This window comes from Pangasianodon hypophthalmus, chromosome 1 (assembly GCF_027358585.1).
Source record: "Pangasianodon hypophthalmus isolate fPanHyp1 chromosome 1, fPanHyp1.pri, whole genome shotgun sequence".
Taxonomy (NCBI): Eukaryota; Metazoa; Chordata; class Actinopteri; order Siluriformes; family Pangasiidae; genus Pangasianodon; species Pangasianodon hypophthalmus.
Genome location: NC_069710.1, coordinates 24,187,026 through 24,214,266, shown reverse-complemented (window position 1 = coordinate 24,214,266; position 27,241 = coordinate 24,187,026). Strand labels below are relative to the sequence as shown.

General features: G+C 38.6%; 1 protein-coding gene across 1 annotated transcript in view; it reads left to right on the top strand.

Annotated features, from left to right (window-relative positions):
- The window catches only part of grik5 (glutamate receptor, ionotropic, kainate 5), a 68,771-nt gene that overhangs the window by 27,242 nt on the left and 14,288 nt on the right, over window positions 1-27,241 (top strand). The window contains exons 3-6 of the mRNA XM_026939928.3: window positions 23,608-23,771; window positions 24,378-24,542; window positions 24,717-24,814; window positions 24,975-25,140. Of these exons, the coding sequence (XP_026795729.1) occupies window positions 23,654-23,771; window positions 24,378-24,542; window positions 24,717-24,814; window positions 24,975-25,140 (547 nt within the window). The 5' untranslated portion in view covers window positions 23,608-23,653. The remainder of the gene's footprint in view (window positions 1-23,607; window positions 23,772-24,377; window positions 24,543-24,716; window positions 24,815-24,974; window positions 25,141-27,241) is intronic.

Below are 27,241 nucleotides of genomic sequence, written 5' to 3'. Positions count from 1 at the left end.
CCACACTGCAGAGTGCTCCTGAGTCACTCATCCACTGTAAGTGCTGTAAGAAACCAGTGACACGTGAGACACTCGTGCACCTCACTTAACTGCCCCATCATCTCAACAGTGCTCAGGAGCTACACAGAAGCCATGATACTGCTACTGTGGAAGAAATCAGAGAAAAAAATCTGAACCCTAAATACAAATTTTAAAAAAAATTAAAGACTCAGAAATACAGATATTTCTGTCAGCTTCCAAGCTCCGTACATTGTAAGCACACCAAATGGCTGAGGAACATATCAGCTATTGCTCAGGCTGTCTGTGCTCTTGCACCCACTACTGATAGCCCTGAGGCCAAGTTTGATTAAGTGTCAGACAGTTTTCACAATTCTCACAGCAAAATGCAGTAGCAGAATTTGTCCCCCACTGCTCCGTTCATCTCATTGTCCCAGTATAAAATACTAATGTGATATTGTATGTGCAAAACATGTACAATTCATTCATTTTAGAAATGAGTAGATAATTGGATGGTCCAGAAAAACATGAGCTAAGCACGGTTGGGTTAACTAGTAAACTAATAGACATTAATAACATTTTAGAAAGATTAATTTAATGGATGAAGTATGTTATTACATATAAGTAATATCCAGCTGGTTTGTTCTGTTGTCCAGTTATCACATGGGCTCACCTTGTGATATGGTTTCAGTGTCTATCCTTAGTAAAATAATTCATTAGTCATTCAGTTTCATAGGTTTTTAGGATGTGTTGCATTTTATAGGATGCGTTATAGTGTATTCTGGACGTAAACAGTTATGGGGATAAATAAACAATCTTCTTTCTACTTGAATGCTCAGTAACACAATAACAGCTATTAATACCAGAATGATTGCTCTCAGTCATTGGTCAATGCAAATATGTAGTGGCTTTCTGTTTTTATTTCAGTAGTTTTTTTGTCAATGCGAAGTACAGTGATACTTTGATAGGTACGACAGATTTCACTGAGCAATTTAAACAACCAACTTTGACTGGTTTTGAAAAAAAAAAAAAAAAGAACCTCTTGGGAGCCAAAAGAGTCTAATCTTATTGGTGAGCTGAGTGCACTGGCTCATATCACCTTTAGTGTCATAGCGTGACTGCCAAATAAGTCTTTGTAATTAATGAAATAATTTCATACCTCAAGAATCCAAAGAGAGAAAGCATCCAATCTAAAATGCTTAGTGCCAACAGCTTCATTTCTTTCTTCATCTCACTAGGATTGGTATTGACTAATCTGCTAAAAAAAAAAAAAAACCTGACGTTTTGTGGCTAAGTGAGTAGCTGACTAACCAACTGATGCTTTGTCCAAGAACAAGTAAAGTAAAATACCTTATACTGTAGAGAAGTAATTTCTTTTCTTCCTCATTCTTTTTTCTTTTTTTAAAAATCCTTTTCAAAGTGCTGAAAACTCTTGCTCAAACACTTTTGCCAAATAGTAGGGATTGTGAGCATTTTTGATACAATCATGACTTTGAACCCGGAATAAAGGCTGCAACCTAGGAAGTTCTTTTGAGCTAAATTCACTTAGTCCACTATACTGGTGCAATCATTTATCAAAAATTCTTCTTAGCTGTATCCATTCATACTGCTGCTCTTGCAACATAGGGCAGTTAAACTCACTTGACGGTGAATGCAAATTGCCTTCTCCCATATGAGCTAACAGACACCCAGAAATAGGTAGTGTCCACAATTGGCTTGTCTCAGTGCGATCGACAGGGAAGACAGAAATGCCATCTTCTCCACTGACAGAGCAGGGACAATTATTGGCCATTGGATTCCTGACCATGAACATGAGAAAGATTTGCAATGGTGTATGGTTTATTTGATTACAAACAGTCATTCAGTGACTAGTTTGGTTTGTCATATATATATCAAATGGTGCATCCACAATCTTGCAGGGCTCAAACAAATTTATAATCATTTTTGTAACTTTTTTATAGCCTAGTTAACAAGTGTGAACACAATAGAACAACAAGATTTAATCTGAGTAGTTGGATATTGGTTTCTATGTGTTACTGCCTATTGGTTCATATCAGTGCTGTTGAGAGGAAGTAGCCAATCTCACCTTCCTCTTTCAACCTAAGAAATATGATTTATGAATGAGACTTTTCTACATCACCTTTATTTCAAATACTACAGATCATTATAAGTATATGCCACCGCCATGAATATTTGCCTCAAGGAGGAATGGGACTTGTAGTCTTTAATGCACCTACTACCTATTACTTTTCTCCTTTTTTAATGTTTGATGAAATACTTTATCGTTAATTATTTAATATGAACAGAGGAATGTCTTTTATCCCAGCTGGATATTAACAATGAAACTTCATTTTAAAGGCACCTACACAGCGAGTTCACCAGCAGCTGATGAGAGTGAGACTGTAATATTGTAGTGTAGGTATGACAGTTAAATGAACTAAAACAGAGTTCATTACAAATGGCTTAGAGGCTTCCAGGAGTTCCCTATGACAAATACTACAGATAGTAGTTATGAGTATTTGCCATGGCCAGGAATATTTGCTTCCTCCACTTTTAGCTACTGCTCTGCTCTCTAATCCATACTTGAAGCATAGCGTGCAATAATAACCGGTTGCTTTTGACAAGATTATATACAATATTTATTTATTTATTTGTTTGTTTATTCATTCATTCATATAAACTGACATATGTATTTTCTGTTTTTGTGGAAAAGTGGCAGAGGGGACACCTATTCCTGTACAGTTCAAAATCTATGCTTTTCTGTTGGTATAAAAACATTACACAGGTTTAATCATTACTTTAGTACCTTTTAGTTTTATTATCATATCTTATACAAGCAATCATATACAGTACCTTGCAGTAATATTCACGCCCATTGAAATTTCATACCTTTGGTAGTGTTACAACCAGGACTTTATGGCCTTGACTGGGACTTTTGCCATTTGATTTACACAGTTTTATTGGTTGCATAGGTATCCCTCCTCCAGCTTTTCACATTCCTCTCAGCAGAATCACTCAATAACTTTCAGATTGGGTGGAGACCATTGGTGAAAAGGCACTTTTCATGTCCTCCCACTGATTCTCAATCAGATTGAGGTCTTGACTTTGACTGTGCCATTTTAACACTTTCAGGATCTGGGTTTTGAACCCTTCCTGGTTGCTGCTTTGGCAGTATGTTTAGAGTCATTGTCTGTTGGAAGATTTCAAGTCTCTTGCAGACTGTAACAGGTTTTCTTCTAGGATTGCCCTGTATTTGGCTTCCCTCAACCCTGCCAGTTTGCCAGTCCCTGCTGATGAAAAACACCCCCACAGCATTATGCTACCATTACCATGCTTCACTGTGGTGATGGTGTTCTCAGGTTGATGAGCAGTGTTAGGTTTCTGCTATACATAGCACTTTGTGTCAGTGCCAAAATGCTCAATTTCTCATAAGTCCAGAGAACCTTTTCCACATATTTAGTGAGTCTCCAAATGGGATTTCATAGAGTTTTTTCAATAATTGCTTTCTTTTTACTGCTTTTCCAGAAAACCCAACTTTGTGGAGTGTCCACGCTGTATTTGACCTGTGAACAGTTTTTCCAATTTGAGTTGTGGAACTCTTCAGCACTTTTAGAGTTACCCTTAGCCTCTTGGCTGCTTCTCTGACTAATGCCCTCTGGACTGTTGGTGGACAGCCAGCTCTAGGCAGAGTAGAGGTTGTGCCTTATTCTTTTAATTTGTAATAATGATAATGTTGATTTGTGAGATGTTAAAAGTTTGTGATATTTTTTTCAGAACCAAACCCTGATACTTTTCCAGATCTTTGTCCCAGATTGTTTTGATAACTTTGGTCTTCATGATGCTGTTTGCTTAGGTATGTTCTCTAACAAACTCTGAGGCCCTTGAGGAACAGGCGTAATTATATTGAGATCATGTGGCTCTTTAATTGCATGCAGGTGGACTCCATTTAACTAATTATGTTACTAATTTTCACAGCAATGGAGGTGAATACTTATGCAATCACAACTTTCTCTTTTTTATTTGCATGATTCAAGATATGTAATTCTAATTATGTCTACTTCCTGGAGAAATTCAGGAAATATGGGATATAAAATGTTTTGTTTTTATATGGCTAAAACAGTGTATGTATAACATACACACACAATAGTCTAGCAGCATTGAGTCACTGTTACACCAAGTGAATCTGAGTGAAGAGTATGTTAGATCTCTAATACATTAACACATTCCCCATGCTATTGCAATGCCAGTATAAATATCACCTAGCATTTACCTCATGTCATACCTGGCAGAATGCGAGCCTCATCTGGCATGTATAATGTTGAGAGATCCTTTATTCTGTGATGGGAGTCCTGTTTTTTGGTCATCTTTACTATTTAATCAACCAGGGCTTGTATCTCTTGTATCTGCTCTCTTATTCATCCATTACTGAAAAGTAGGACAGTGTTTCCATATCCTACACTTTTGGAGCCGATTGGCCATTTGCACCTCAGTGTTTGCTGACAGAATTTGATGAACCTTCTCCAATAGATCCCTCATTTATCCACAAGTATCCTTTTATGTAGTTAATAGATCTTTTTGGATTAGCCCAGATCCTGACTGAATGAGGAAGAAGCTCCATTTAGCTTAGGCCCTCCTTCCCTTGGTGAATTGAATCTTTCAATATGATGGTGAAATTAATTTATGTCTACAAATTCTTGTAGTTGCAAAACTGAACCTTCCTCATTAGTCACATGTCTTGACAATCTACTTTTTGCTTTGGGACGATAAATTGTCTTTAGATGTGATAGTTTGCTTTCCCCACTATCAAGAAATTCCTTCACTTATTGATCATGCTTTTTTTTAGTTGTACAAAAAAAAAAGCTATCTTGTCAATCGGTTCTGAAATGAACTGACTAAATTATAAACTGCAGTACATACCATAATTTCATCTAAGGTACAGTAGGTTAAGTCATGTATTTTTATGGAAATGTACCTCATATTAGTAAAAATGCAATCATAGTGCACTAGGTGATTGTAATTGATTGATTACATTGCATCAGTTTTGTTTGCAGCATTAGTTGAGGTCTGAAAATCTCATTTATTTCATGTAATTTATTCTGGTTTTATTTCTTCATGCCATATAAACTTACTGGGAAATTTGCTGCTGCCTTAATCTTTTATATCTGTTGTTACTGCCTAGTTTAGTTTGAAAACTTGTCTGGCCTTTGTATCCTCAGTTCAGACCTTTAAGGATGAAGTTCCTGCAAAAATTTTTCAGTGTTTATTCTCGCTCACTGGAGAAGAACAACAGAGAAGCATCGCTTGTTCTCTGCGACCCTGCCACGCTTTTCCTGCAGTTCACTACTGCTCCACTTTCTCTTGCTTCCAGGTCTGTGAATCGAAAAGTACAAACAGATACACACACACACTTTTTTATGTGTATCTATATTCTGCACACACACACGCCCACACTATCAAAAATCCTTAAGATCTGTACACCTGAAGGCCTTGTGTGCTGCTGTGAGGCACAAAGTTCTCTGCTCATTTTTTGATGCAACAGAGGCCATGAGATTTTTTTGCATTTACACTCTGGACAATTCTGGCTTGTTTCTACACGTGGCTGGTGGTTTGTGCATCAGCCAAATCTCGGTGAAACACATATCCCTGTGTGATTACTTGGAATGCGGTGCTTCAACCTTCATGATCTCATGTTCTCTCATTTCTAAAAACAGACTAAGTGCATGGATCTGAGATTTTGCGTGTGTTTGTGATGAAATGAGAGTGTATGCTGCTGATTTAGATCAAAGCTTGACCCCCTCTCAGATGAACATTTAGTCTACATCATCCAGCACATCAGCGTACGCCACCCTCGCATTTGCGCGCGCTTGTGTGTGTGTGAGAGAGTTTGTGCATGAACACTTTTATGTAGCTGGTAGGCTGGTTACCATGGCTTTGAGAGTTAAGCAATCAAATGCATACTATGATCCCTCTTGTCTTTTATTCCGTAACCCTACAGCTATATATAGAATCCTCCATATACTCCCACTCTGCCTCCTCCCACTAGCTTTCGCTCTGTAAATCCCCCTCCACAAGCAAATTCTCCTCCACTTTTCTCTCACGCCTTCATGTGTGTCATTCTGTCATTCACATGCTTTATATTATAGTTTTAATGGCAGTTACTTAGTTACTTGGGTAGCCACTGGCAGAATTACCACAGATTCTGTACTGAGGGCTTTGAGAAGTTTTATTGTTATTGTTACTAACTATCTATCTATCTATCTATCTATCTATCTACTTATGTAGCTGCCTAGCTATCTGTCTGTGTAAATTTTAAGAAGTATATAAAAAGTATTCTAATAATTGGAATGACAATATTCTAAACATTATTCATTTAAATTTTATGACTTGCACAATTTAATTGCTTTTCAAGGAGTTGTTATTAAGTCTATTGTCTGACTCTTCATTTATTTATGCTAAATTTCATGCTGAACTGAGCGAACTAAGCAGTACTACTTTGAGATGGCACACGGTGAGAAAATGGCACGGCCTAATTAATGAGATACAGAGAACTTCATTTAGAAGACATTTGTTATCTTACATTGGATTAAGGCTGAAAATGTTACTCATCAGCATCGGTTATCTTCCTTTGAGTTGGGGCTCGACAAATTAAAACCTATGCAGCATACAAAATAATGTAGAAAGTCCATTGAACGCACACACACACACACACACACACACACATATTATGCATGCATTCACTGAGCTATGAAACAAGGCAATGGTAATCTTCTATTAAATGTTTGCGCTTCCATAATCTCATCATACTGCATCTCTGCTTATTCCACTTAGCATATGGCCTATTACCATAATGACACCTCACTGGTACTCTGATAAACATTTTAACCATGAGAATCTGGAAGGTTGCGGTGGTATCCTGCCATAATAAGGCTGCACAAAATGGTGGCTTCAGGTTTAACTTTGCTGGTTTAATTGCCCTCAGTGAGGTAACTACGACATTTCCCACTGGTTTTTTGCCCTTAAATAAGGTCCCATTGCTTACCTGTGGATGCCCAGCAATAGCACATACACTTCTGTCTAATATTATCCTGATTTCTGATTCATGTGCAAGAGGGGTTTGGGTGTATGTCTGAAACAGAGATCATGTGTTTTATTTTGAATAATTTTGATGGATTCCCTCAAGACATTTTGTATGAGGATAACAGACATAATAAGAAAACATAGCCCAGAACAAACCTCTTTGAATCTTGTAAGCTTTTAACCAATCTGGCATCCACCTCAAAGTGTAAACCATTTGTTCATATAGGCTTGGCATCAGTGTCAATCTCAAGAGCTTTAGTCATTGTTGTTGTTGTGACTTTTTCTGCATGTATTTGTGCATATAGCTGTTGGAATCAGTGATCCTCATAGTTCAACAGCCAACCAAATCTTACCTCAACTGTAATGAGGGATAATGTTTGTGGAATTTCCTATTAATGAAGTCATAAAAATAAGCCCAGAACATTAAATCACCAGGTTTTTATTTAAATGATTCTTACAGCATATTACTCAGTCACTTTGATAGGTTATTAAATACCAGGCAAAATCAGCTATATTTTTTAATACAATTTTTTTATAAACTACTAAAAGGCAAAATTCTTCATTTATAATTTTTTTCTAACCAATTATTGAACCCTAGCACTGCCATTACATGTACATACATGGAATATCATCCTCTTAGCAAATGCAAAATTTAAAAAAAAATTATTCTATGATGTATTGAATACTGCAAACTGAAACTACAACAAATTGTGGAGTTAAAAAACCAAAAAAACTACCCGATACGATATCACCTGTCCAAGGTTCCACAGAAGTGTGGATGATTCAGACAATTCATCAGGCCTTTTCTTTCTGTTATATTTCTATATTTGATTTTGCTCTCAGATGGCATTTCATAGTTGTTTTTGTGTATTTCAGGGTGAAATATTGTGATGATAACAAATCGTCAGGCCCTGGCACTGAAATTATTAGCAGATATCACACGACGAAAAGCACTTAAATTCAAGGTCAGAACTGTAAATAACTGAGACACCCCACTGAAACATAAATACAACATAAATACAAACATCTACTCCACGATGCATGATTTTCCTCATTACCAGGAAGAGGTAAATGAGGCCATTTGCACTTTATATATTCATACGGAGTGAAAAAAGATTTTTTCATACTGAGTGAAATAAGGCATGATTTTTTTTTTTCAGTTGTGTGTTTGAGAAACAAATAAGAACAAAATATGAAAAGCAGAGACAACAAAAATAGTTACAGTTACAGAAACTGTATAGCCACTCAAAAATGGAACATTATGTTTTAGATTAAATTTAATCATTGTAATATCAAAGCCTGCTGATGTTTTCTACTTTTGTATCGCCTTCATATTCCTCCACATCTCCCTATAATATCTGTTGCCACAGCAGCAAAAACTGACTGAGCGAGAGACTGATTGAAAGAGCAAATGCCATGTGACACATTTACTGGAGGAACTCTGTGTCAGATGTGTGTGTGTTTGCAAGAAGAGCCAGAGAGCGTGATTGAAGGCAAGAGCATTAAAGTCGCTGCCAGTCACCGAATCAAATGAATCTGTACATATTCAACTTAGCATTAATCTTAGGCTGCTGCTAACTGAAGTGCACTTTAGCAAATGTGTACGTATGTACATGTGTGTGTGCTTGTGTGTGCGTTCACCCATTCATTCATTCGATGTGGATCTGGACCCTGTTCTGTACAAGGCGGAAAAACACCCTGGATTAGACTTCAGTCCATCAGAGGACATCTCTCTCTCTCACTCTCTCTCTCTCTCTCTCTCACACACACACACACACACACACACAATTATTATCCTTATGTTCACATAATTATTAGCGCTAAACCTAGATAGACCTAGCCCTAACCTTAACCTCAGTTACCAAAGGAAAATCTTCGCTTTTTTTTTTCCTTTTTTTTTTTTTTTTTTTGTGAAGAAGCAGTTTTCCTTCTGGGGACTAGCCAAATGTCCCAGCAAGGTCAAAACTCTCTGATATTCCTATCCTTGAGGGGACATATGGTCCCACTAAGATATAAAAAGATGCCAACCCCCCCACACATGCACACATACACACAATGAAGTTAGAGTAGCTAATCCGCCTACCAGCATGCTTTTTTTTTTTTTTGAGAACCTGGAGGAAACCCACACACAGAGAGAACATGTGAAACTTCTCACAGACAGTATCTCAGGCTCAGGTTCAGGCTCAGGTTTAGGCTCAGGTTTGCTTTCTGAGGCCCTGAGTATGAGCATGAAGTACCTGATAGTAATAAGTAAGAGAAATCACCAGATTTTTTTCTAGAAAATTTGAATTTTAAAAATATCTAATACAATAATGTAAAGGAATAGCTAAACTGGATAGCATTGCTGCCACACAGCTCCAGGGTTTGATCTAGAGCTTGGGTTGCTGCCTGTGTGGAATTTTGCATGTTTCCTCCCACCTCCCATAAACACGGTGGTAGCTCAAGATGAATGAATTTAAAAACATAATTTTAGCTCCCAAGGGACGCAGTGGAAAAGTGTTTGCCCAATTGTCTGGATGAATTCAAATCTTCTTGGCTTCACATGTAAGAAAGAAAGAAAGAAATGAATGAATGAATGAATAAATAATTAATTGTACACATTGTTCTGCTTATCACAAATGTAGCTGCTGTTGTCCAAACAGTGGTATCAAGTGTTTGCTTCTTTAGTCTTGCATTAGAGCTATGAGGCAAATCTACTGTATCTATATTTCTTAACACAAATATACATATATATTTTGCTTCAAAAGATGTTATAATCTCATTACATAATCTCATTGTTAGATGAACAACTTTATATAACAGCTTAGATAGTCTCTATTCACAAATTCAGTGGGGACAAAATAAAAAACATCCACAAAACATCCACATAATAGATTTCCAATACCATTTCTGCCTCCAAAATTTCCCAAGGGGCAGAATGATACCAAATTGAAAAAAGAAAAAAAAAAGATTCCAGGATAGCTAGACTGCTCCACTGTAAACAGCTTCCTAAACCACATCAGAAAGCCTGGATGCAGTTTGAGGCAGATATTTACGGAACAGATTTTGGGTGAGATTTGTCAGCTCAGTTGATCTAATTGAGTTGAATAATTCACTGGGTGAAAGAACATGTGTAGTGTTTTATTTGATTCCACATTGCAGCAGGTAGTGAAGACATGTATTGGAGCAAAATATATTGAAGTAATACTTAAAATTGACCAAAGCATTTCTAGTGGAGTATAGTAGAAATATTCCCAAATAAGTACAGTATTTTATGTACTTCTTTACACACCACTAATATGTATGTGATTTTTTAAGATAGAAAAGAGATGAGCAATCACAATTAAGATCTAATAGTTTATACAGTTATAATCTACAGAATGTAATTAAATTTATTACTTTATTGTTACTTTATTGCATAAAAAATCCATCAGTGACACAGTATCTGAATAACTTAGTAATTCTGTTAATCGATTCTGTTGTTTGATTCTTCAGTATTAGTGTTATTACAGCTGTTTGGCTGTTGTCAGCACAACATTTAACACATATAAAGTCAGCTCCGTGTTTGTCTTGACTGTTCATTATCCAGAAAATGTTACCTGCCTGGCTGAATTAGGAATCAACCTGTGAGGGAGTGCTGAAAAACTAAAGGTTTTTATGTCTGTTTTATGCTGATGTTATAGTGTGATAACAGTGATCAGTAAAGCTAAAGTGATCTTTTGTCAATCAACTCAGGGTTAAAATTGTGCAGCAAATGGAAGCAAACTCCCAGGGTGACTTTTCTTGTAGGACTGGCATATTTGGCTCTGAATTATTTGATTTATTGAAAGGTGAAACATTCCTTTCCCAGGGAGCAAAATGCCAAACAAGGGCAGTGTGCACTGTGGCCCTAGTGTTCAGCTACATAGACAGTGTGACTTTCCTGGAATTAATCCTCATTAATCCCTGATATCTACATTATACACCAGTTAGCTAAGGAAGTCAAATTCCTTGCAGATATTTCTCAGTACGGCACAGCTCATGATGGTTCAGTTAGTGTTCAATGCAAAGGCTAATAGCACAGTGTAAATGTATTTTTTTTTCTCATACACTTTTCTCAGTAATTCAACAGTACATCTGGGTAAAATGTTGATATTCTTGATGGATTTGTCTCATTTCCACTGTCTTCCCTTTGCCTTTACACTGCTACACAAAGCTAGTAAAATTGTTAATTAGTCATTCAAAAACTTATTTATCCTCAGATTCCATATTTTCCAGATGCCTAGCAACAGTGTTCTTATGAACAGAACCACCTGAGTTCACCATGTTGAGAGCATTAATTCACAAGTAATGTTTGTTCACATTTTAATTCATCCAATAAACCCAATTCTGATTCTGATGTGACATCTGTCCTGTTTTACATCTCCAGTGTGATCTCACTGGAATTTGCATCAGATCCACAACAGGATCATTTTCATATCTGTGGTGCATTAAATGCAGCATTCCGCACACCTTTTGACTTTATTACTTACTCTATTGACGCCATGAGACTGGATGGACCAGCAGATAGTGTTACTCTAAATTGCCCCTCGGTGTAAATGACTGTGTGTGTTCATGTAATATGTATTGCAACACTTTTATGTATTCAAATACATAAAGCTGAATTCATCGTTATTTTGTTTTAAACAGTTATAGCATCGTTATGTGTTTGGCAGACTAACTATAAATACACTAAGGAATCGTAAAGATTTGGCAGATTAATATAAATGTTATAGAGTTGATATATACCTCACTGACTAATGATGACATTGAGTAGAACACTGTAAGCATGGTGGGTGATGATTCTCTGCCAGAGTTTTAATTGCATTGTGTATGCGTGCAAAGAGCAGACAGCTTATTGTCTCATGCGGAAAAATCAGTATCATCTGAATGTAACCGCAGGATAGCACTGAACTGTAATTCACCCACCCAATGCAAGTGAGACAGAGAAACAGAGATAGCTACGACATAAGCTGAGAGAACATGTCAGGGCATGCATCATCAATGTCACCTGGCCTCGCTGTCAAAACACACAAATAACTGAGATTTATGCACTGCATGTTGATAGTGTCACTGAGCAGAGTCCTTGCCGCTGGAGCAGACAAAGGCTCATGGAGAATACTCTTAAGACACTGTCTGAGTGACAAAGCATGCCAGATCTCAAGAGTGACCCAAAGAAGAAGAGATACTCATAGAAATAAAGAGATTGTAAAGAAGTGTATTTACATATAAGAGGGAATGATAGAAGCAGACTGAAACATCAGATAGACAGAACTTGGGGTGGGTCTATTAGAAAGAACAAAGGAGAGCTGGAGAGAAAAGGTAGAATAATTACTTATTGTAAAAGCCTGAGTAAGGACAGGAGGGTTGAGGGATGGGCTGACAGAGGGGAACAGAGGAATAGTGATTGGACTGACAGAGAGAGAGAGAAAGAGAACAACTGACTGAACTGTAGCAGTTCTGCCTGTGGTGCTCTGAGGGGAAGCTCAGCATGATAGTGTGCGTGTGTGTGTGTGTGTGTGTGTGTGTGTGCATGTGTGAATATGTGCATGTGTGCCCAGAGTCGAGACTATATAGGTGCGTTTGCTGCTGACACTAGGCTTTGTTTGACAGGAAAGGGTTTTTGAAGTTTTATTGAGCTCTTGCTGCATCTGCCTACGGAAAGCCGAGAGGGTCACAGCACATATGACGCGGATGTCTCATCTGGAATGATTCCGGATCAGCTTCAGGCAAAAAAGGAGAAAATAAAAACACCTTATTTTTGTTTCTCTCCTACTCAGACAAGCCTTGTGTCACAGAAATAAGTCTAAATCTACCAATGATGGCTATAGCAGTGTGGTGTAGAGCAACATCTTTTATATAAAACCAATATTCAACACTCATGTAACGAAATCCAATTGAGTGTTTCATATTGCTATTATTGTAACTGTCAGATTCACTTCTTACTTACAAAGATGAAGATACAAATGAATTGCCAGCTATCTACTCCTCCCTTCCCTTGAAGCGCTCCCCCTCTCTCTTGCTCTCGCTCTCTCACTCACTATTTCCCTTTCTTTCTCTCTCTTGATAATTACGATGGCACAATTTTACGGTTTTCTTGCTCTCATAAAAAGGCTCTGCAGACTGCCAAGAGTGCAGCAAATATTCTGTCTGTTTCTCTCTCCCCCCTGACTGTTTTGAGAAAACAGTGGGCATTAGAAGAGGTATATCTGCATTTGTTGGTCAGTGTTTCAGAATGATTGCACACATTCATATTTCTTTGCACAGCATACATGTAAAAATGAGGGGAGAAATAATAATTTTCATCCCTGGGGAGAAATAAATCTTTGTTGCTTTTTTGAGGGTCAGTGCTCATGTGTGTGTTATGTGTATGTGTGAATTCTATGTATGTATGTATGTATGTATGTATGTACATTTAGGGCCACAGGTATGTGGACCCCTGACCATCAAACCCATATGTGGGCCTTCCCCAAACTGTTGCCAAAAAGTTGTAAGCATACAATTATCTAAAATGTCTTTGTATGCTGTAGCATTAAAATTTACCTTCACTGGAACGAAGGGGCCCAAGCATGCTCCGGCATGACAATGCCCCTGTGTGAAAAGCAAGCTCCACAAAGACATGGTTTGCAGGTTCTTCTGCGTAAGAACATGAGTGGCCTGCACAGTGCCCTGACCTCAACCCAACTGAATGCCTTTGGGATGAAATGGAAGTCTGACTGTGTGCCAGGCCTCCTCGCCAAACATCAGAACCTAGTAGTCTCTCAGTACTACTATTGTGTCAGAATGGGCACACATCCCCACAGCCACATTACAAAATCTAGTGGAAAGCCTTCCCAAAAGATAGGAGACTGTTATAGCAGCAAAGGTGGGACCATGTCCATATTAATGCCCATGGTTTTGGAATGGGATGTTAAAGGACAGATGAGTTGAGATGGTCAGGTGGCCATATAGTGTATGTACTGAATGTATGTATGAGAGGGATCAAGGGTTCGTGAATCTACAGGATTTTCCTGTACTGCTGTTTCTGTGTATGAAAATGTGCAAGCTTGATAACACTGTGCAGATTTACTGTAAATAAGCAATTCTTATCTTGTTCATGTTGCATGTTTGCCATAATGAATATGCAGTTTGCAGCAGCTATTCTTAAAAAAAAAAAATAAAAAAAAAAAGATAGACCAGCATAGATTCAAATAGATTAATTTATCCCAATGAGTGTGATTAATTTAGCCCCTTCAGTGTTTGAAGATAATTTTGGGAACTGCAATTGTGTGTGTAAAGTAACCCAGTTGAAGGGTAGGTATTGCATTTGCATAAGCCAGTTTCCACTATTTGATAATGAAATGAAATGCTTATGTAAATAACTGTGGTTCTATGACCCCAGGATAACTGCAAGGGGCAGTCTGAAACATCTAGATACATCTCTTTGAGAATTTCTATAACTGCTGATCTCCTGGGATTTTCACACACAACAGTCTCTAGAGTTTACTCAGAATGGTGCAATAAATAAAAACATCCTGTGAGCGGCAGTTCTGTGGATGAAAACACCTTGTTGATGAGAGAGGTCAATGGAGAATGACCTGCTTCGTGCTGACAGAAAGGCTACAGTAACTCAGATAACCACTCTGTACAATTGTGGTGAGCAGAAAAGCATCTCAGAATACACAACACATCGAACCTTGAGGCGGATGGGCTACAACAGCAGAAGACCACGTCAGATTCCACTTCTGTTGGCCAAGAACTGGAAGCTGAGGTTGCAGTGGGCACAGACTCACCAAATCTGGACAGTAGAAGACTGGAAAAATGTAGCCTGGTCTGATGAATCTGGATTTCTGCTGAGGCACACAGACGGTATGGTCAGAATTTGGCACCAACAGTATGAATCGATGGACCCAACCTGTCTTGTGTCAACAGTCCAGGCTGGTGGAGGTTGTGTAATGGTGTGGGGAATGTTTTCTTGGCACACTTTGGGCCTGTTAATACCAATCATCTTTTGAATGCCACAGCTTATTTGAGTATTGTTGCTGACTATGTGGATCCCTTCATGGCCACAATTTACCCCTTTTCTAATGGCTACTTCCAGCATGATAATGCACCATGTCACAAAGCAAAAGTCATCTCAAACTGGTTTCATGAACATGACAATGAGTTCAGTGTTCTTCAGTGGCCTTTCCCAGTCACCGGATCTGAATCAGCTTTGGGATGTGGTAGAATGGGAGATTCACATTATGAAAGTGCACCTGAAAAATTTGCAGGAATTGCATGATATAATCATGTCAAAATGGACTAGAATCTCAAAGGAATGTTTCCAGCATCTTGTGGAATCTATGCCATGAAGAATTGAGGCTGTTAGATTAGATTCAACTTTACTGTCATCGTGCAGAGTATGAGTACAGAGCCAATGAAATGCAGTAAAAAGGGTAAAAATGAAGCTGGTCTGTAGTGGATCGAACCTGCAACCTTGGCATTATTAGCACCACATGCTAACCAACTGAGTTCGCCAGCCACAGCGTAGAGTATTAGTATAGTGTTCCTAAAGTATTTATTATAAGTATTGCAGTCATACAGCCTGGAGCCTTCTCGTCCAGTTGGCGTAGTTCCAAATGACAAGGAGCACTGGTGGTTATCTGGGGTTCACGGAACCACAGTACCACTGTACCTACATAACTAATGTTTTTTTCCACCCCATCTAACTGCCAGGGCAGGGTTAAACAGCTGGATAAGATATGATTGAAGCAGATGTGGTGGATTCTAATAGTTGGCTCAGGTACTGTGGAGTGAAACACTACTTCATAGGTTAGTAATAATATTCTCTAAACAATTTTAACAAAATTTTATGGGAGCTGATAAAGTAGTGCAGATAAAGCAGCGGTAATATGATTAAACATTCTGGTTCTAGTAAGGACTGCTGCATTTTGGAATAACTGGAGCTTGTTTATACACCTGCTGATTCATCCAGACAGGAATGCATTACAGTAGTCCAACCTAGACATAATAAAAGCATGAATTATTATTATTTTTTTTGCATCATATAATGACATTATATTTCTTAGCTTGGCAGTGTTTCTGGAAATGGCAGATCTACTAAAATTATCAACATGTGCTTTAGATGAGAGACTAGGGTCAGTAATCAAACCAAGGTCATTCATTACTGCAGAAGATGCAACTGAAAGGCCATAGACAGTTATTGCATAATCAGAAAGCTTATTTCTAGCTGTCTCTGGCCTGTACAAAGTACACTGGTATCTGTCATTTGGTTTGGCTGAAACATATAGGTATGTGTCAGCATAGCAGTGGAAGATAATGCTATGTTTATGAAAAGCAGCGGCCCTAGTACAGAACCTTGTAGAACACCAAACTTTACTTTTGTATGAATGGAGAAGTCACAATTAACATTTACAAATGGATAGTAGTTAAATAAGATCTAAAATTTTATTAGCCTGTTTAGAAATATAACAAGATGAACTGAGATGAAGTAGTACAAACAGAGAGATGCAAATCCTGACTAAATTATTTCAAGTATGTGATTCTTATGCGAGTACAGAGTTCAGCTACAGACGTACTTGCTTTTCTAGAATCTTGGACATTTTGATTGCTAGTTCATACTATTGGCATCTGTGCATCAATGTCTGTCATATTCCTATTAAGTTTTGCTACTGTCCTAAATATGAGTCTAAGATTATTTTTTTTATCTTCTATTAGAGTGGAGATAAGCTGAGCCTTTCTATATTTGTGCAGGATTTCCATGCTTCCATGCAATCTGGAACACCACAAGTTTAGTTTCTAAAATTTATAATGTCCCTTTTTAATAATCCACATTTGATCATTATACCCAGGTGCAAGCTATTTTTCTGTAATTATTTTTAAATCGGTCAACATTATTATTGTCTAGTGTATAGAAAACATTGAGTTTATGCATTCAGTCATTTGATTAGGTACTGTGGGGTTAGAGGGGAAACCAATAAACCTGAAGATTTGGAAAATATTCAGTAAAGCTGAGAACAGTAGCTGGTGTGATTGTACGGCTAATGTGGTTGCAAGAAGAAATGGCTGAGATGCATTTCATATGAACTAAGGTACTTAGTTAATTTCAGACTGTGGTAGGATGTTTTGTCTATGACTATGTTTTGTCTATCTATGCTAAATGTCAGTATTAAATCAACAGTATGCCCATCGTTGTGGCCCCATTCTATCTAAGTGATGCTCTATCTCACAAACTCTGTTCTCACCAGATCTTTGGGGATAGCCTCATTTAGAGTTTCCTACTCATTTGGTCTAATTTAAATTTCTGTTAGACAAAGTACATTCAGTCCCTGATGTCTGATATTTTCATTTACAGTAAGCACTTTAGATGTAAGGGATATTATACTAATATTTAATAGTATTAGCTTCAGATCAAATGTGCATTTGGTATAAACCATTTTTATGTTAGGCAGGTTACAACAATAAACTTTCTGATATTTTCTGTATTTTTGTTAAACTTGGGGAACAGACAGTATCTCAATAGAGTGAAATCTGGAATCTGAAACCTGATGCCTCAAGGCAGCTAGCAGATGGTCGATGTAGCCTGTTTCTCTGCTGCCTACCCCAAGCCCTGAATTATCAGCTATTAACTAGGCCTGTCAAAAGTCTATGAGCTATAGCACAAGAAATGTGAGCAGCAGCTTCCCAAGTGGGATGGATACTATCCTGCCCTAAAAGGCCAGACTTGCTCTCAAAAGAATCCTGATTGTCAATAGCCCATTTTGTTTTCAGAGTACAACCTGGATATCCAGCAGTTCAAGGAATAAAAATGCAGCAATTATAAAGAATATAATAAAAGTTTCAGGAGTGGAAATAGAAGTAGAAAAGCCAAAAAAGCAAGAATCTCCTGTGAAACAGATTTAAGAACAGGAACTTTGCACAGCTAGGAATGCCCTACAGGATCACTGTCTTTGAAGGCTGTACCAAAACTGTCACTAAACTGATTTACAAAGTTTGGTTAAATAACCTTGCATTCAACCACATGGTCATGCCAGAGTTATCTGGCCTCTAATGTCTGCAAGGCAAGCTTATTGCCATAACATTTAACTTCACAATTCTTTTTGCTGCAGTCATTACTAGAGATAGCCAATTCAATTCTGTATCTTGCACAGACTTATGGCACTCCAAAGAAGTCCAAGAAAGAGGTGTTAAACCAGGCTCTTAGGTAACCATAGTATGTGGATATGTCTCGATCCCTTTAGAAAGGCAGTAATAAGCCAATGAACCATAGAAAATGCCATCCAAGATGCTACAGTGCAGTGTGATAGCTGGCACATATACCTTTAGTGTAGACGGGGAATTGTCAGTGTCTAGTGTTCCCCAAAATGAGGATCCTGGAAATAAGGCAATGTACCAGGGCCAGCTGATGAGGTAAACACAATTTGCAAAGCAGCTTCCACTTAAGCAAAAAACAAGATCTGTGTGCTAGGGACTCTTGCATTCAGAGATGTTTCCTGGACTGCGAAGTTGCAGTTCTCAATTGGTGATTCAGCCCAAGGGGGGCTATCTACTTGAAACAGCAGACCTGCTTGAGGAGGAAGCCGCCAGGGATTTCTGATAATTGGAGAAAGCAGCAGTGGGAACCAATATCTTGCCAGCCATCTTGGTGCCACAAGCAGTATTCTGTGGCCTAGTTACTGAATTCTGTATGATGTTGGAAGAATCAGCAGGTATGGAGGAAACATACTCTATTAGGAATGCCCTGTGTCTTCAGCAAGCCAATACTTGGGCTTCTTGCACTAAGACAAGAACATGTTTCTGTCTGTGGCATTTGGGTTCCAACCATAGGACAATGACCCACTTATGAAATACCTGTAGCTCCAGACTAGCCTAGGATGATCAATGCGGCGGCTGCTATCATCAGTCCTAACATTCTCCGTAGACGCTAATACTACACATAGTGGTTTTACATGTATAATAATATCTTCCACAGTTTCTCAGTGAATCTAGCCATATACCAATGAACTGTATGGTCTGCTTTCACCAGGTGAAGATGGTGGATATGTCCCAGATGGCCTGTTCGTTGATAGGGGACATAGGAGCAAGTATGGCAGTATCCTGATGCCACTTGCCATCAGAGGAGACAACACTGCTTGCATTCATCTTAAAAAAACCTGTGGTGTTTGGTAGAGGCCAAAGTGCAGGACTTTGAATTGGAATAACTGCCACAAGAATGCAGTCTTTAAAAAGCATTTGTGTCCTGGGGCAATGGGAACATGAAAATAAGCATCACAGAGACCTACATACATAAACCAATCCTGTGACTGTATGATTTGAATTATTTGTTGCCCTTATGATTTGAACTACTCGTTGCAAATAAAAGAGATGGGTCTTTAGGAACAAGTTTAAACCTCTCTAAAAAACACTGTATTCCTTATGAAAAAGGAGTTCAATAATTGAATAGATTGTTGCATAGAATACCTTGTTTTTAAGTCTGGAGCCTACCTATTTTTATAGTATCTCTGTGCAAGAGGGAACAAACTTCTTGGGACAGAGTAACAATTTTGTTCGGGTCTAATGTTGACGAGACCTTCAGTCACAAAAAGGCAAGGACTGGTGGCAGAACTGCGGTTTCCTTCCCAGCAATATTGTCAGGATTGCTGTCTAGGGCCCACCTCAGTGAATCAGTGATTTCAGCCATGTCTGCTGCCAAGTCATAATTCATCTAGAAAGTTTACTGGACGTGGGTGTTTTTGACTAGAAAGCTGTTTAGGCTGCAGGGCTTGGGCTAGTTGTTGGAGTCAAACATGGCTTCTTGATATGGTTAGTGCTGAGTCAGTGAGCATAAAAGCTGGTTCCCCTTCTTTGACTTCCAAGAAATTCAAACACTGACTGCATAAGCATAAGTCTTACTGCATAGTTATTTCTGGCTATCTACTTGACAACCAGGAAATCCACCAAAGTGAAGAGAAAAATATGTGTGCTGGGAAAACTGTCTCCAACTCCAGATCTTTGGAATCCAGTTAATTTAGCAGGCTCAGCTGAACAGCACAGGGTATGTTTAAGGAAAATAACTCACCCAAGCTAGCAGCAGGTTACCCACAGTCCTGCTAGTTGGCTAAATGGAAGGGAATGTGGAATATCTGTTTCCAAAGCTTTCACACCAGGTTTAAGCTGCCAGTTTCACTTCGGGGAATCTCCTTGAGATCTGAACTTGCCAAGGCTACAACGAGCAAGTAGCACACACAAAAGCCTAGTGTAAATGTTGTTTTCTCCTCCTACTTTGCACCTCACAATTGACATTTGCATACTGGACATCATTTACACAGTTCTTCTTTGTATATCTCCCTTAACATTCCCACTAACTGCACAAGCAATTTGTAATATTGCACATGCCAGTTGAGCATATGAACAAAACTATTTGTTCAGCATCTCAAAGTAAATCCTTGTAATTTAACTATTAATATTATAGTGTCATTTCTTGAGTTGTGTAGTGAGTTGTAGAGTGGTGGGGGCATGGCTTTCCCAGAAGTTTGGGCCAGATAAACAATACTGTATACAGAAACACTTATTTGTTGAATTATAGAGTAAAATCCCAAAGGACTTATTCTAAATCTAGGACTAGGAAATATAAAATCTTATATGTACATATATTTACACTCCTGGGCAAAAAAATGGGCCAAGCCCCAAATGGCAAATATTAAGCTTTTAATGGTCTTAAACAGAGTCAAACAGCTTCTCTAACAGGACACTTTTAATGGTAAACAGAATGTATTTGAGTCACAAAAATGGTTAAATGGATGAAAAAAAACAAGAAGAATGTCCACAAAAAAAAATAAAAAAATAGCTACCTTCAGTCTGCAGAGATATTCAGTCTTCTTTCCTCCCTCACTGACGGTGTCCAGGCTGCTTGTGTGCCTAGAAGAGTAGAAACAATATTCAGAGTTTTAGCCTGGCAAAATTCAGTCTTCCTTCTCTTACCCTGACTGGTGTGTGCTTTTATACCTTGTGCGTCTTGTGACACTCCTACTGCTATCCAATTCTTGTTCATTATCTGTATTTTGAAAAAGTACCTCATTGTATATTTGAGGTCTCCTGACTGCTGCTGGTATTTGTAAATATCCATGGTGCTTTAGGGACGGCATGCTATGCATATTCCTGAAGAAAAATAACAGATAAATGACTTGATAACTGGTGTAAGCCTATTGTATGGTTTAACCAATAGGGAGAAGAGAAAGGAATCATTGCATGTGAGTAGAATCAGGGGCGAGTGTGGTTTGCATCACACATAATCATATTCATACACACTTGCATAAAACTGAATAAAAAAATACTAAAAAAAGAAAACGGTCAGGGTGACTTTCGAGAACATAAAACGTCTGTCTACCTAATGAATGCTTATAGCCCAAAAATATGGTTGTTATAAAAACTCAAGTAATTTAGAGCTAATTACATTGAGAGCTTAGCCCAGCTAATATACTATCTTGATATTTACTTCACCAGGCATTTTTATGACCCTGTCAAGTGGCTTTACACTGTGTTTTTGTGTCTAATATTTTTGCATTCCCAGGATGCTGGTTGTCTAAATCTCCCCATTGTTCTCCATGCCACAGTTGTTTTCATGCATAGAAAGACCTCTCCCTTGGTCCATGCACATAACAAAAACAAAGCACTAATTAGCGCACCTGCTAACCCTTGTTTGAAAAGGATTCTCCATAATCATTTCATTGCTGTTTGCATGATTGGTTTACTGAGGACTGCCAGTGGACATCTGTATAGACCATCATTGTGTGTATATATTAAAAGTATATATAATTAAAAAAAAAAAAAAAAAAATATATATATATATATATATATATATATATATATATATATATATATATATATGTATATATATGTATGTATATATATATATATATATATATGTATGTATATATATATATATATATATATATATATACACACACACACACACATATGTATGTATGCATGTATGTATGTAGTGGGGTCCAAAAAGTCTGAGACCAATATCTTGAATATTTAATATTAGAGATTCTATTCTGCATTATTTCGAGGTAACTATTTAAAGCAAATATGTATAAGCAAATTTTTGATATTGAGCATGTTACCTTTGTACAAAAGGTCAGATTTTCCTCATGCCTGATCTCTTCATGTTTTCAGACGACACTCTGATGGATTTGATCTAAAATGGATCATAAGGTTTTGCACAAACTTGTGGAGTCCATGCCAGCTTCAGTGCCCACTGTCATTAAAGCCAAAAAGGGGACATACTGAGAAACTCTAAAATTCATGTAAATATTTCAAAGATTCAACAGTTACGATATTCCAGTTATTAAGACGTATTGCATACTGTAGGCATCTGGATGGCTGTTAGAGACTGTAGACTTTAAGCTTAATAATAATAAGTTCATGGTGTTGGAATTAGTGGTATTTTTTGGTATTTTCATCACTAGAATCATCACAGAATCAGAATCTTTTATTTGATAAGTGCAAGTGAACAAGGAATTTGTCTTTGTGTTGGAGTTAATAGAGACCACAACTCACAGAATTTACAATACACAATATAATAATATACATGATATACAATAATTTATAGTAAACAGAAAATAATTTACAGTGAATATCAGCTGCATTAGGCTATTATATACAAATGCCAACTGTAAGTCCAATTAAATATCAGACATATTACAGAAGTGGGATGTTGGAAGGTTCCTTGTTAAAGAGCACTATGGTCAGGGGAAGGACGCTATGCAAGTGTCATTCATAACCTGGCAAAGTGCAGAATAATTGTAAAAAGTGGGTTGGGTTGGAATGAATGCATTATTAAGAGACAGTTAGGTTAGGCGATATCCAATCAAATCTCAGCTCCTTTTATTCTCTTTAACTGAGAGTGCACAGCTCAGCACAGTGACATCTTTCCTTATAATATACAATAATTCAATACAATAATACAATGTTGTTAGTGAGAGTATTATTTAATTCATTTTTTTTGTTATTATTTATCAAAACCAGATTGTAAGAACTTTTAAGGGTTCACTTAAAATCAGCAAAATACCCTTGCTATCACCTAAGCAAGAGCAGGAAAAAATGGACCAACCACATTAGCAATATGTTGGCATTATACCACCATGTAAATACGGCCCAGCTACTGCTCTCTGAACACAAATTAAATGCAAATTAAATGTAAGTTTGCTTTAATTTGTGCATTTGCCTTTAAGGGAAATTCAGACAGATTTTTGTTGGGACACTTGTGCGATTGTGAGCAGATGAGAGAATGAAGGCAATCTATATAGATGTGTTCTGAGCTGTATGCAGTATTTAAGTATCTCTGTGTGTGTGTGTGTGTGTGTGTGTGTGTGTGAATATCTTTAACATTGTAACACTTTACAATGTCCTAGGCTGCAGATGGTGTCTATGTGTGCTTGTATGCGTGTCTTTAAACCTCTACTTCTAATACTTGTCCTCTAGGGGGCGCTATAGGCAGCCCATCTGTATGAGGAATAAAGAGTGTGTGCATGTATGTTTTTCATCTTATAATGTTCACCTGTTTTACAGGGGTGCTCTAGGCAGCAGACGGCGTCTCCATGAGGAGCAGTAGAAGATGCCGGAACTGCCAGCAGTACTGCTGTCGATTCACGTCCACTTCTTGCTAGTTACTGTGCTTAACATGCCGCCTTGTTCTCTAAGCCAGACCCCTGTCCTGTCATCTGTGCGAATGGGTGAGTTGCACTGCCTTTATGCTTACAGTGATTTCAATCCTTTAAACCAGTCCGACAGATTATATTATGAATACGGATTAAATTGGGATTGAGGAGGTGGGAGATGCTGATGTTTTTTATGGGTGCCAACTATGTGAGAATGTAATGAGCAAGAATTTTAATCTCATTTGAAGAATACAATTTGACAACAGTTCTTTTTTAGAGCTATCAGTAAGGTGCATGTTAGCTAGGTACTCATGTACCCAGCCTTGACATGTAGAGTGATAATAAAACACATTGCAGTAAAGTGATGCTGCAGCTGGAAATTTAATTTTGTGTTAGAACAGGATGGACAATACTGTTGTCCTTCACTTCATCTGAATCACCAGGCAGGGGTCTTTTAAATAGCCGCTTTGTTCGGCCAAATCCACACTTTGCCTTTGGCCTTTGCTTGGCTGCTCTTACTGCCACCACATTAAGCACAGGATTTTCTGCCATGACCTTTTGGAGTTGGCCCTTGAGAGGCAAAGTCACTGGCACAGAGTAAATGGTGCCCCCCCCTCTCTCTCTCTCTCTCTCTCTCTCTCTCTCTATCTCTCTGTTTTGCTCCTACCTCTCAATGGTCAGCGGCAATTTTGGATGACCGCTCTGCCTGTGGCCGTGGAGAGCGGTTGGCTTTAGCTTTAGCACGGGAGAACATCAACAGCGTGCTGGAGGGACCAGCTCGTGCTCGCGTGGACGTAGAAGTCTTTGAGCTCCAGAAAGACTCTCAGTATGAGACCACAGACACTAGTAAGTCCCATCCACACACAAACACACTGAGAAAAAGTGGGTTAAGAGTGCCACATATGGCTATAAGGGTTTTGGGTAGCTCTATCAGTATGAATTGGCCTTATTCAAAAGGAAGAGTGAACTGACTGAGAAAAAAAGAGTAAAGAGAGACCTACAGATATTGTTTACTTTTAGTGTGCCAGATTCTGCCTAAGGGTGTGGTTGCTGTGATTGGTCCCGCCTCCAGTCCTGCCTCGGGTTCTACTGTCAGTCACATCTGTGGAGAGAAGGAGGTGAGCCAGTGCATGTTTTTGATGTTTCAGAATAGGATGTACAGTAAGTATAGTATGATGTAGACGTGTGAATTTTTCAGTATTTCACAGTAACTCTGAGCAAACTCTCTCACACTTCCTCTCTCCTTTCTTTTCTGTCCCTGTCTCTCTTTTTTCTCAGATCCCTCATGTGAAGATCGGTCCTGAGGAGACTCCACGGCTGCCTTACCTGCGTTTCGCGTCCGTCACATTGTATCCTAGCAACGAGGATCTGAGCTTGGCTGTGGGTGCCATCCTACGCTCTTTCAGCTACCCATCAGCCAGTCTGGTCTGTGCCAAGGCCGAGTGTGAGTCTTTGATCTTTGCTCTCTCCATCAGCGTGTATGACCTGCCCAGGAGCTCCACACATGTCAGAGTGCCTTTCCAAATGAGTCACATTAGGAACTGTATGGCCACTCAGCAATTGGATTGAAAAATATTTTATGTGAAGCAAGTATAGACTCTCAGGACTCTGGTTTGAATAATGAATATGCTACAATATGATGTTTGGTAATCTGTCTATCTATCTATCTACCTATCTATCTATCTATCTATCTATATATGTGTGTGTGTGTGTGTGTGTGTGTGTGTGTGTGTGTGTGTGTGAGAATCAGTGTGAATGTAAAACATAGGAATAAATGAGGGAACCTCTGTGAGATGTTCCCTCCTCTCCTCACCCATCCCTCCACCACATATGAATTGAGATGAGTGCTGGTCAGCCACAACAGGGGAACGTCCCTGCACAGCAGTGTAGAGGCTTGGAAGCCTTTCACAATGATTAAATACTGTCCTATATTGTGTACCAGTCTGAAAATATGTACATTAGTGCATTATATATACAGTTAAGCAAGTGTAAGCATTTATGAGATTGTCAATTCACATGCCTTGGCTCTGACCTAGTTGGCTGCACTGTGGTTGCCATGGCAGCAGAGTAGGTGCAACTTGCCACTCATCAAGCTCATTTAAAATGGTGGCAGGAGATGGAGAGACAGGGCAGTGGACATTGCTCTACACTCCCGCTTTGTGCTATGTATATATTGGTTTTGTGTGTGTGTGGGTGTGTGTGATAGAGAGAGATTCACAGTCGTTAATTAATGAGAATATGTTCATTTATTTCTCATTACAACCCAGTCATTATTCTGTCCTCTGATTGGACACGCTGGCGATCACCTCTGATTCTGCACACTCTATTTGATCTCTGTGTCTGTCTGCATGTGTTAGTGCAAATGGGCACATGAGAGGGGAGCCATTATACATCTGATTTAACAGCGTCGAGTCTGACCACAAGATGGCCACCTCTCGGACACATGCACCTGTTACACTGTGCGCGTTATTCAGTGAACACTATAGTAATACTCATTCGGGACTTCGGGGGGTGGGGGGGTGTTATTGGGGGGTCTTGCATTCTGAAAGTTCGTAAGAAAATTGTAGAGCTGACCTTTGAGGCGTGTTCCTGAGAACAACAGTTGAAGTAGGAGGATAAAGCAGGAGGAGGCATCAAGTGGTCCGGATTAGTAAAAAAACATATTTCCTTGCTGCGCTTGCTTTCTAGCTCTTTCTAGCACAAACTCTTAATCCATAATCCAAGGACATTCTTATTGTCCTTTATTATTTTTATAGGTGAATTGTGACTTACTGCAGTTAGAAAGGTGTGCTATTCTTAGACACGTCTTCTTCTTTGGCTTATTATTCAGTTATTCATTTTAAAGCATATTATTCATTAACTATTATTCATTATTCAGTAAAAAGTATGAGGAACAGGAAGAAATGATAGTCCTGACCTGCCGATAGATCGATGGGTTTTCTAAGTACTCCACTTAGAGTACTTAGAAAGGGCTTTGGGACAGACCTGAAGGGGTTTCATTGTCCTAACAGAACTGGCTAATGGATTCCTCCAAATGAGGGCTGGTAGTACGGAGTGAATAAGGACAGAATTTCTCTGGACAAGAATGTAATGATTGCAAATAGTGGAGTTTGATCTCAGAGCGCTTGCTTGTTGACTGTTAGGATTTAGTTACTTTCTGCTGTTCATCACCTTCAGTTTTCATTGTGAAGTGAGTGGAGAGCGAGAGAGAGAGGAAGAGAGAGAGAAGCTGAAAGATGGCATGAATAGTACTAATACACGAAAAACAGAGTCAGTGAAATCCACTGAGAATATATCTGGGAAGGGTTGCCGCAGGAATCAGTGAGTGGGTGAGTGGGAGAGAGGAAGATACAGGAAGGGGGATGGAGAAGTGCTGGGGGAGTTTTATAGAGAGAGAGAGAGAGAGAGAGAGAGAGAGAATGAGAGCATGTAAGTGAGTGCATTGATTTCTCTCCTCCCTCAAACTAATTAAAGTTTGGCACTGGGTTCACTGGCTCTCTCTCTGTACACACACTCCCATGAGAAGACAGCCGCTTATTTACATT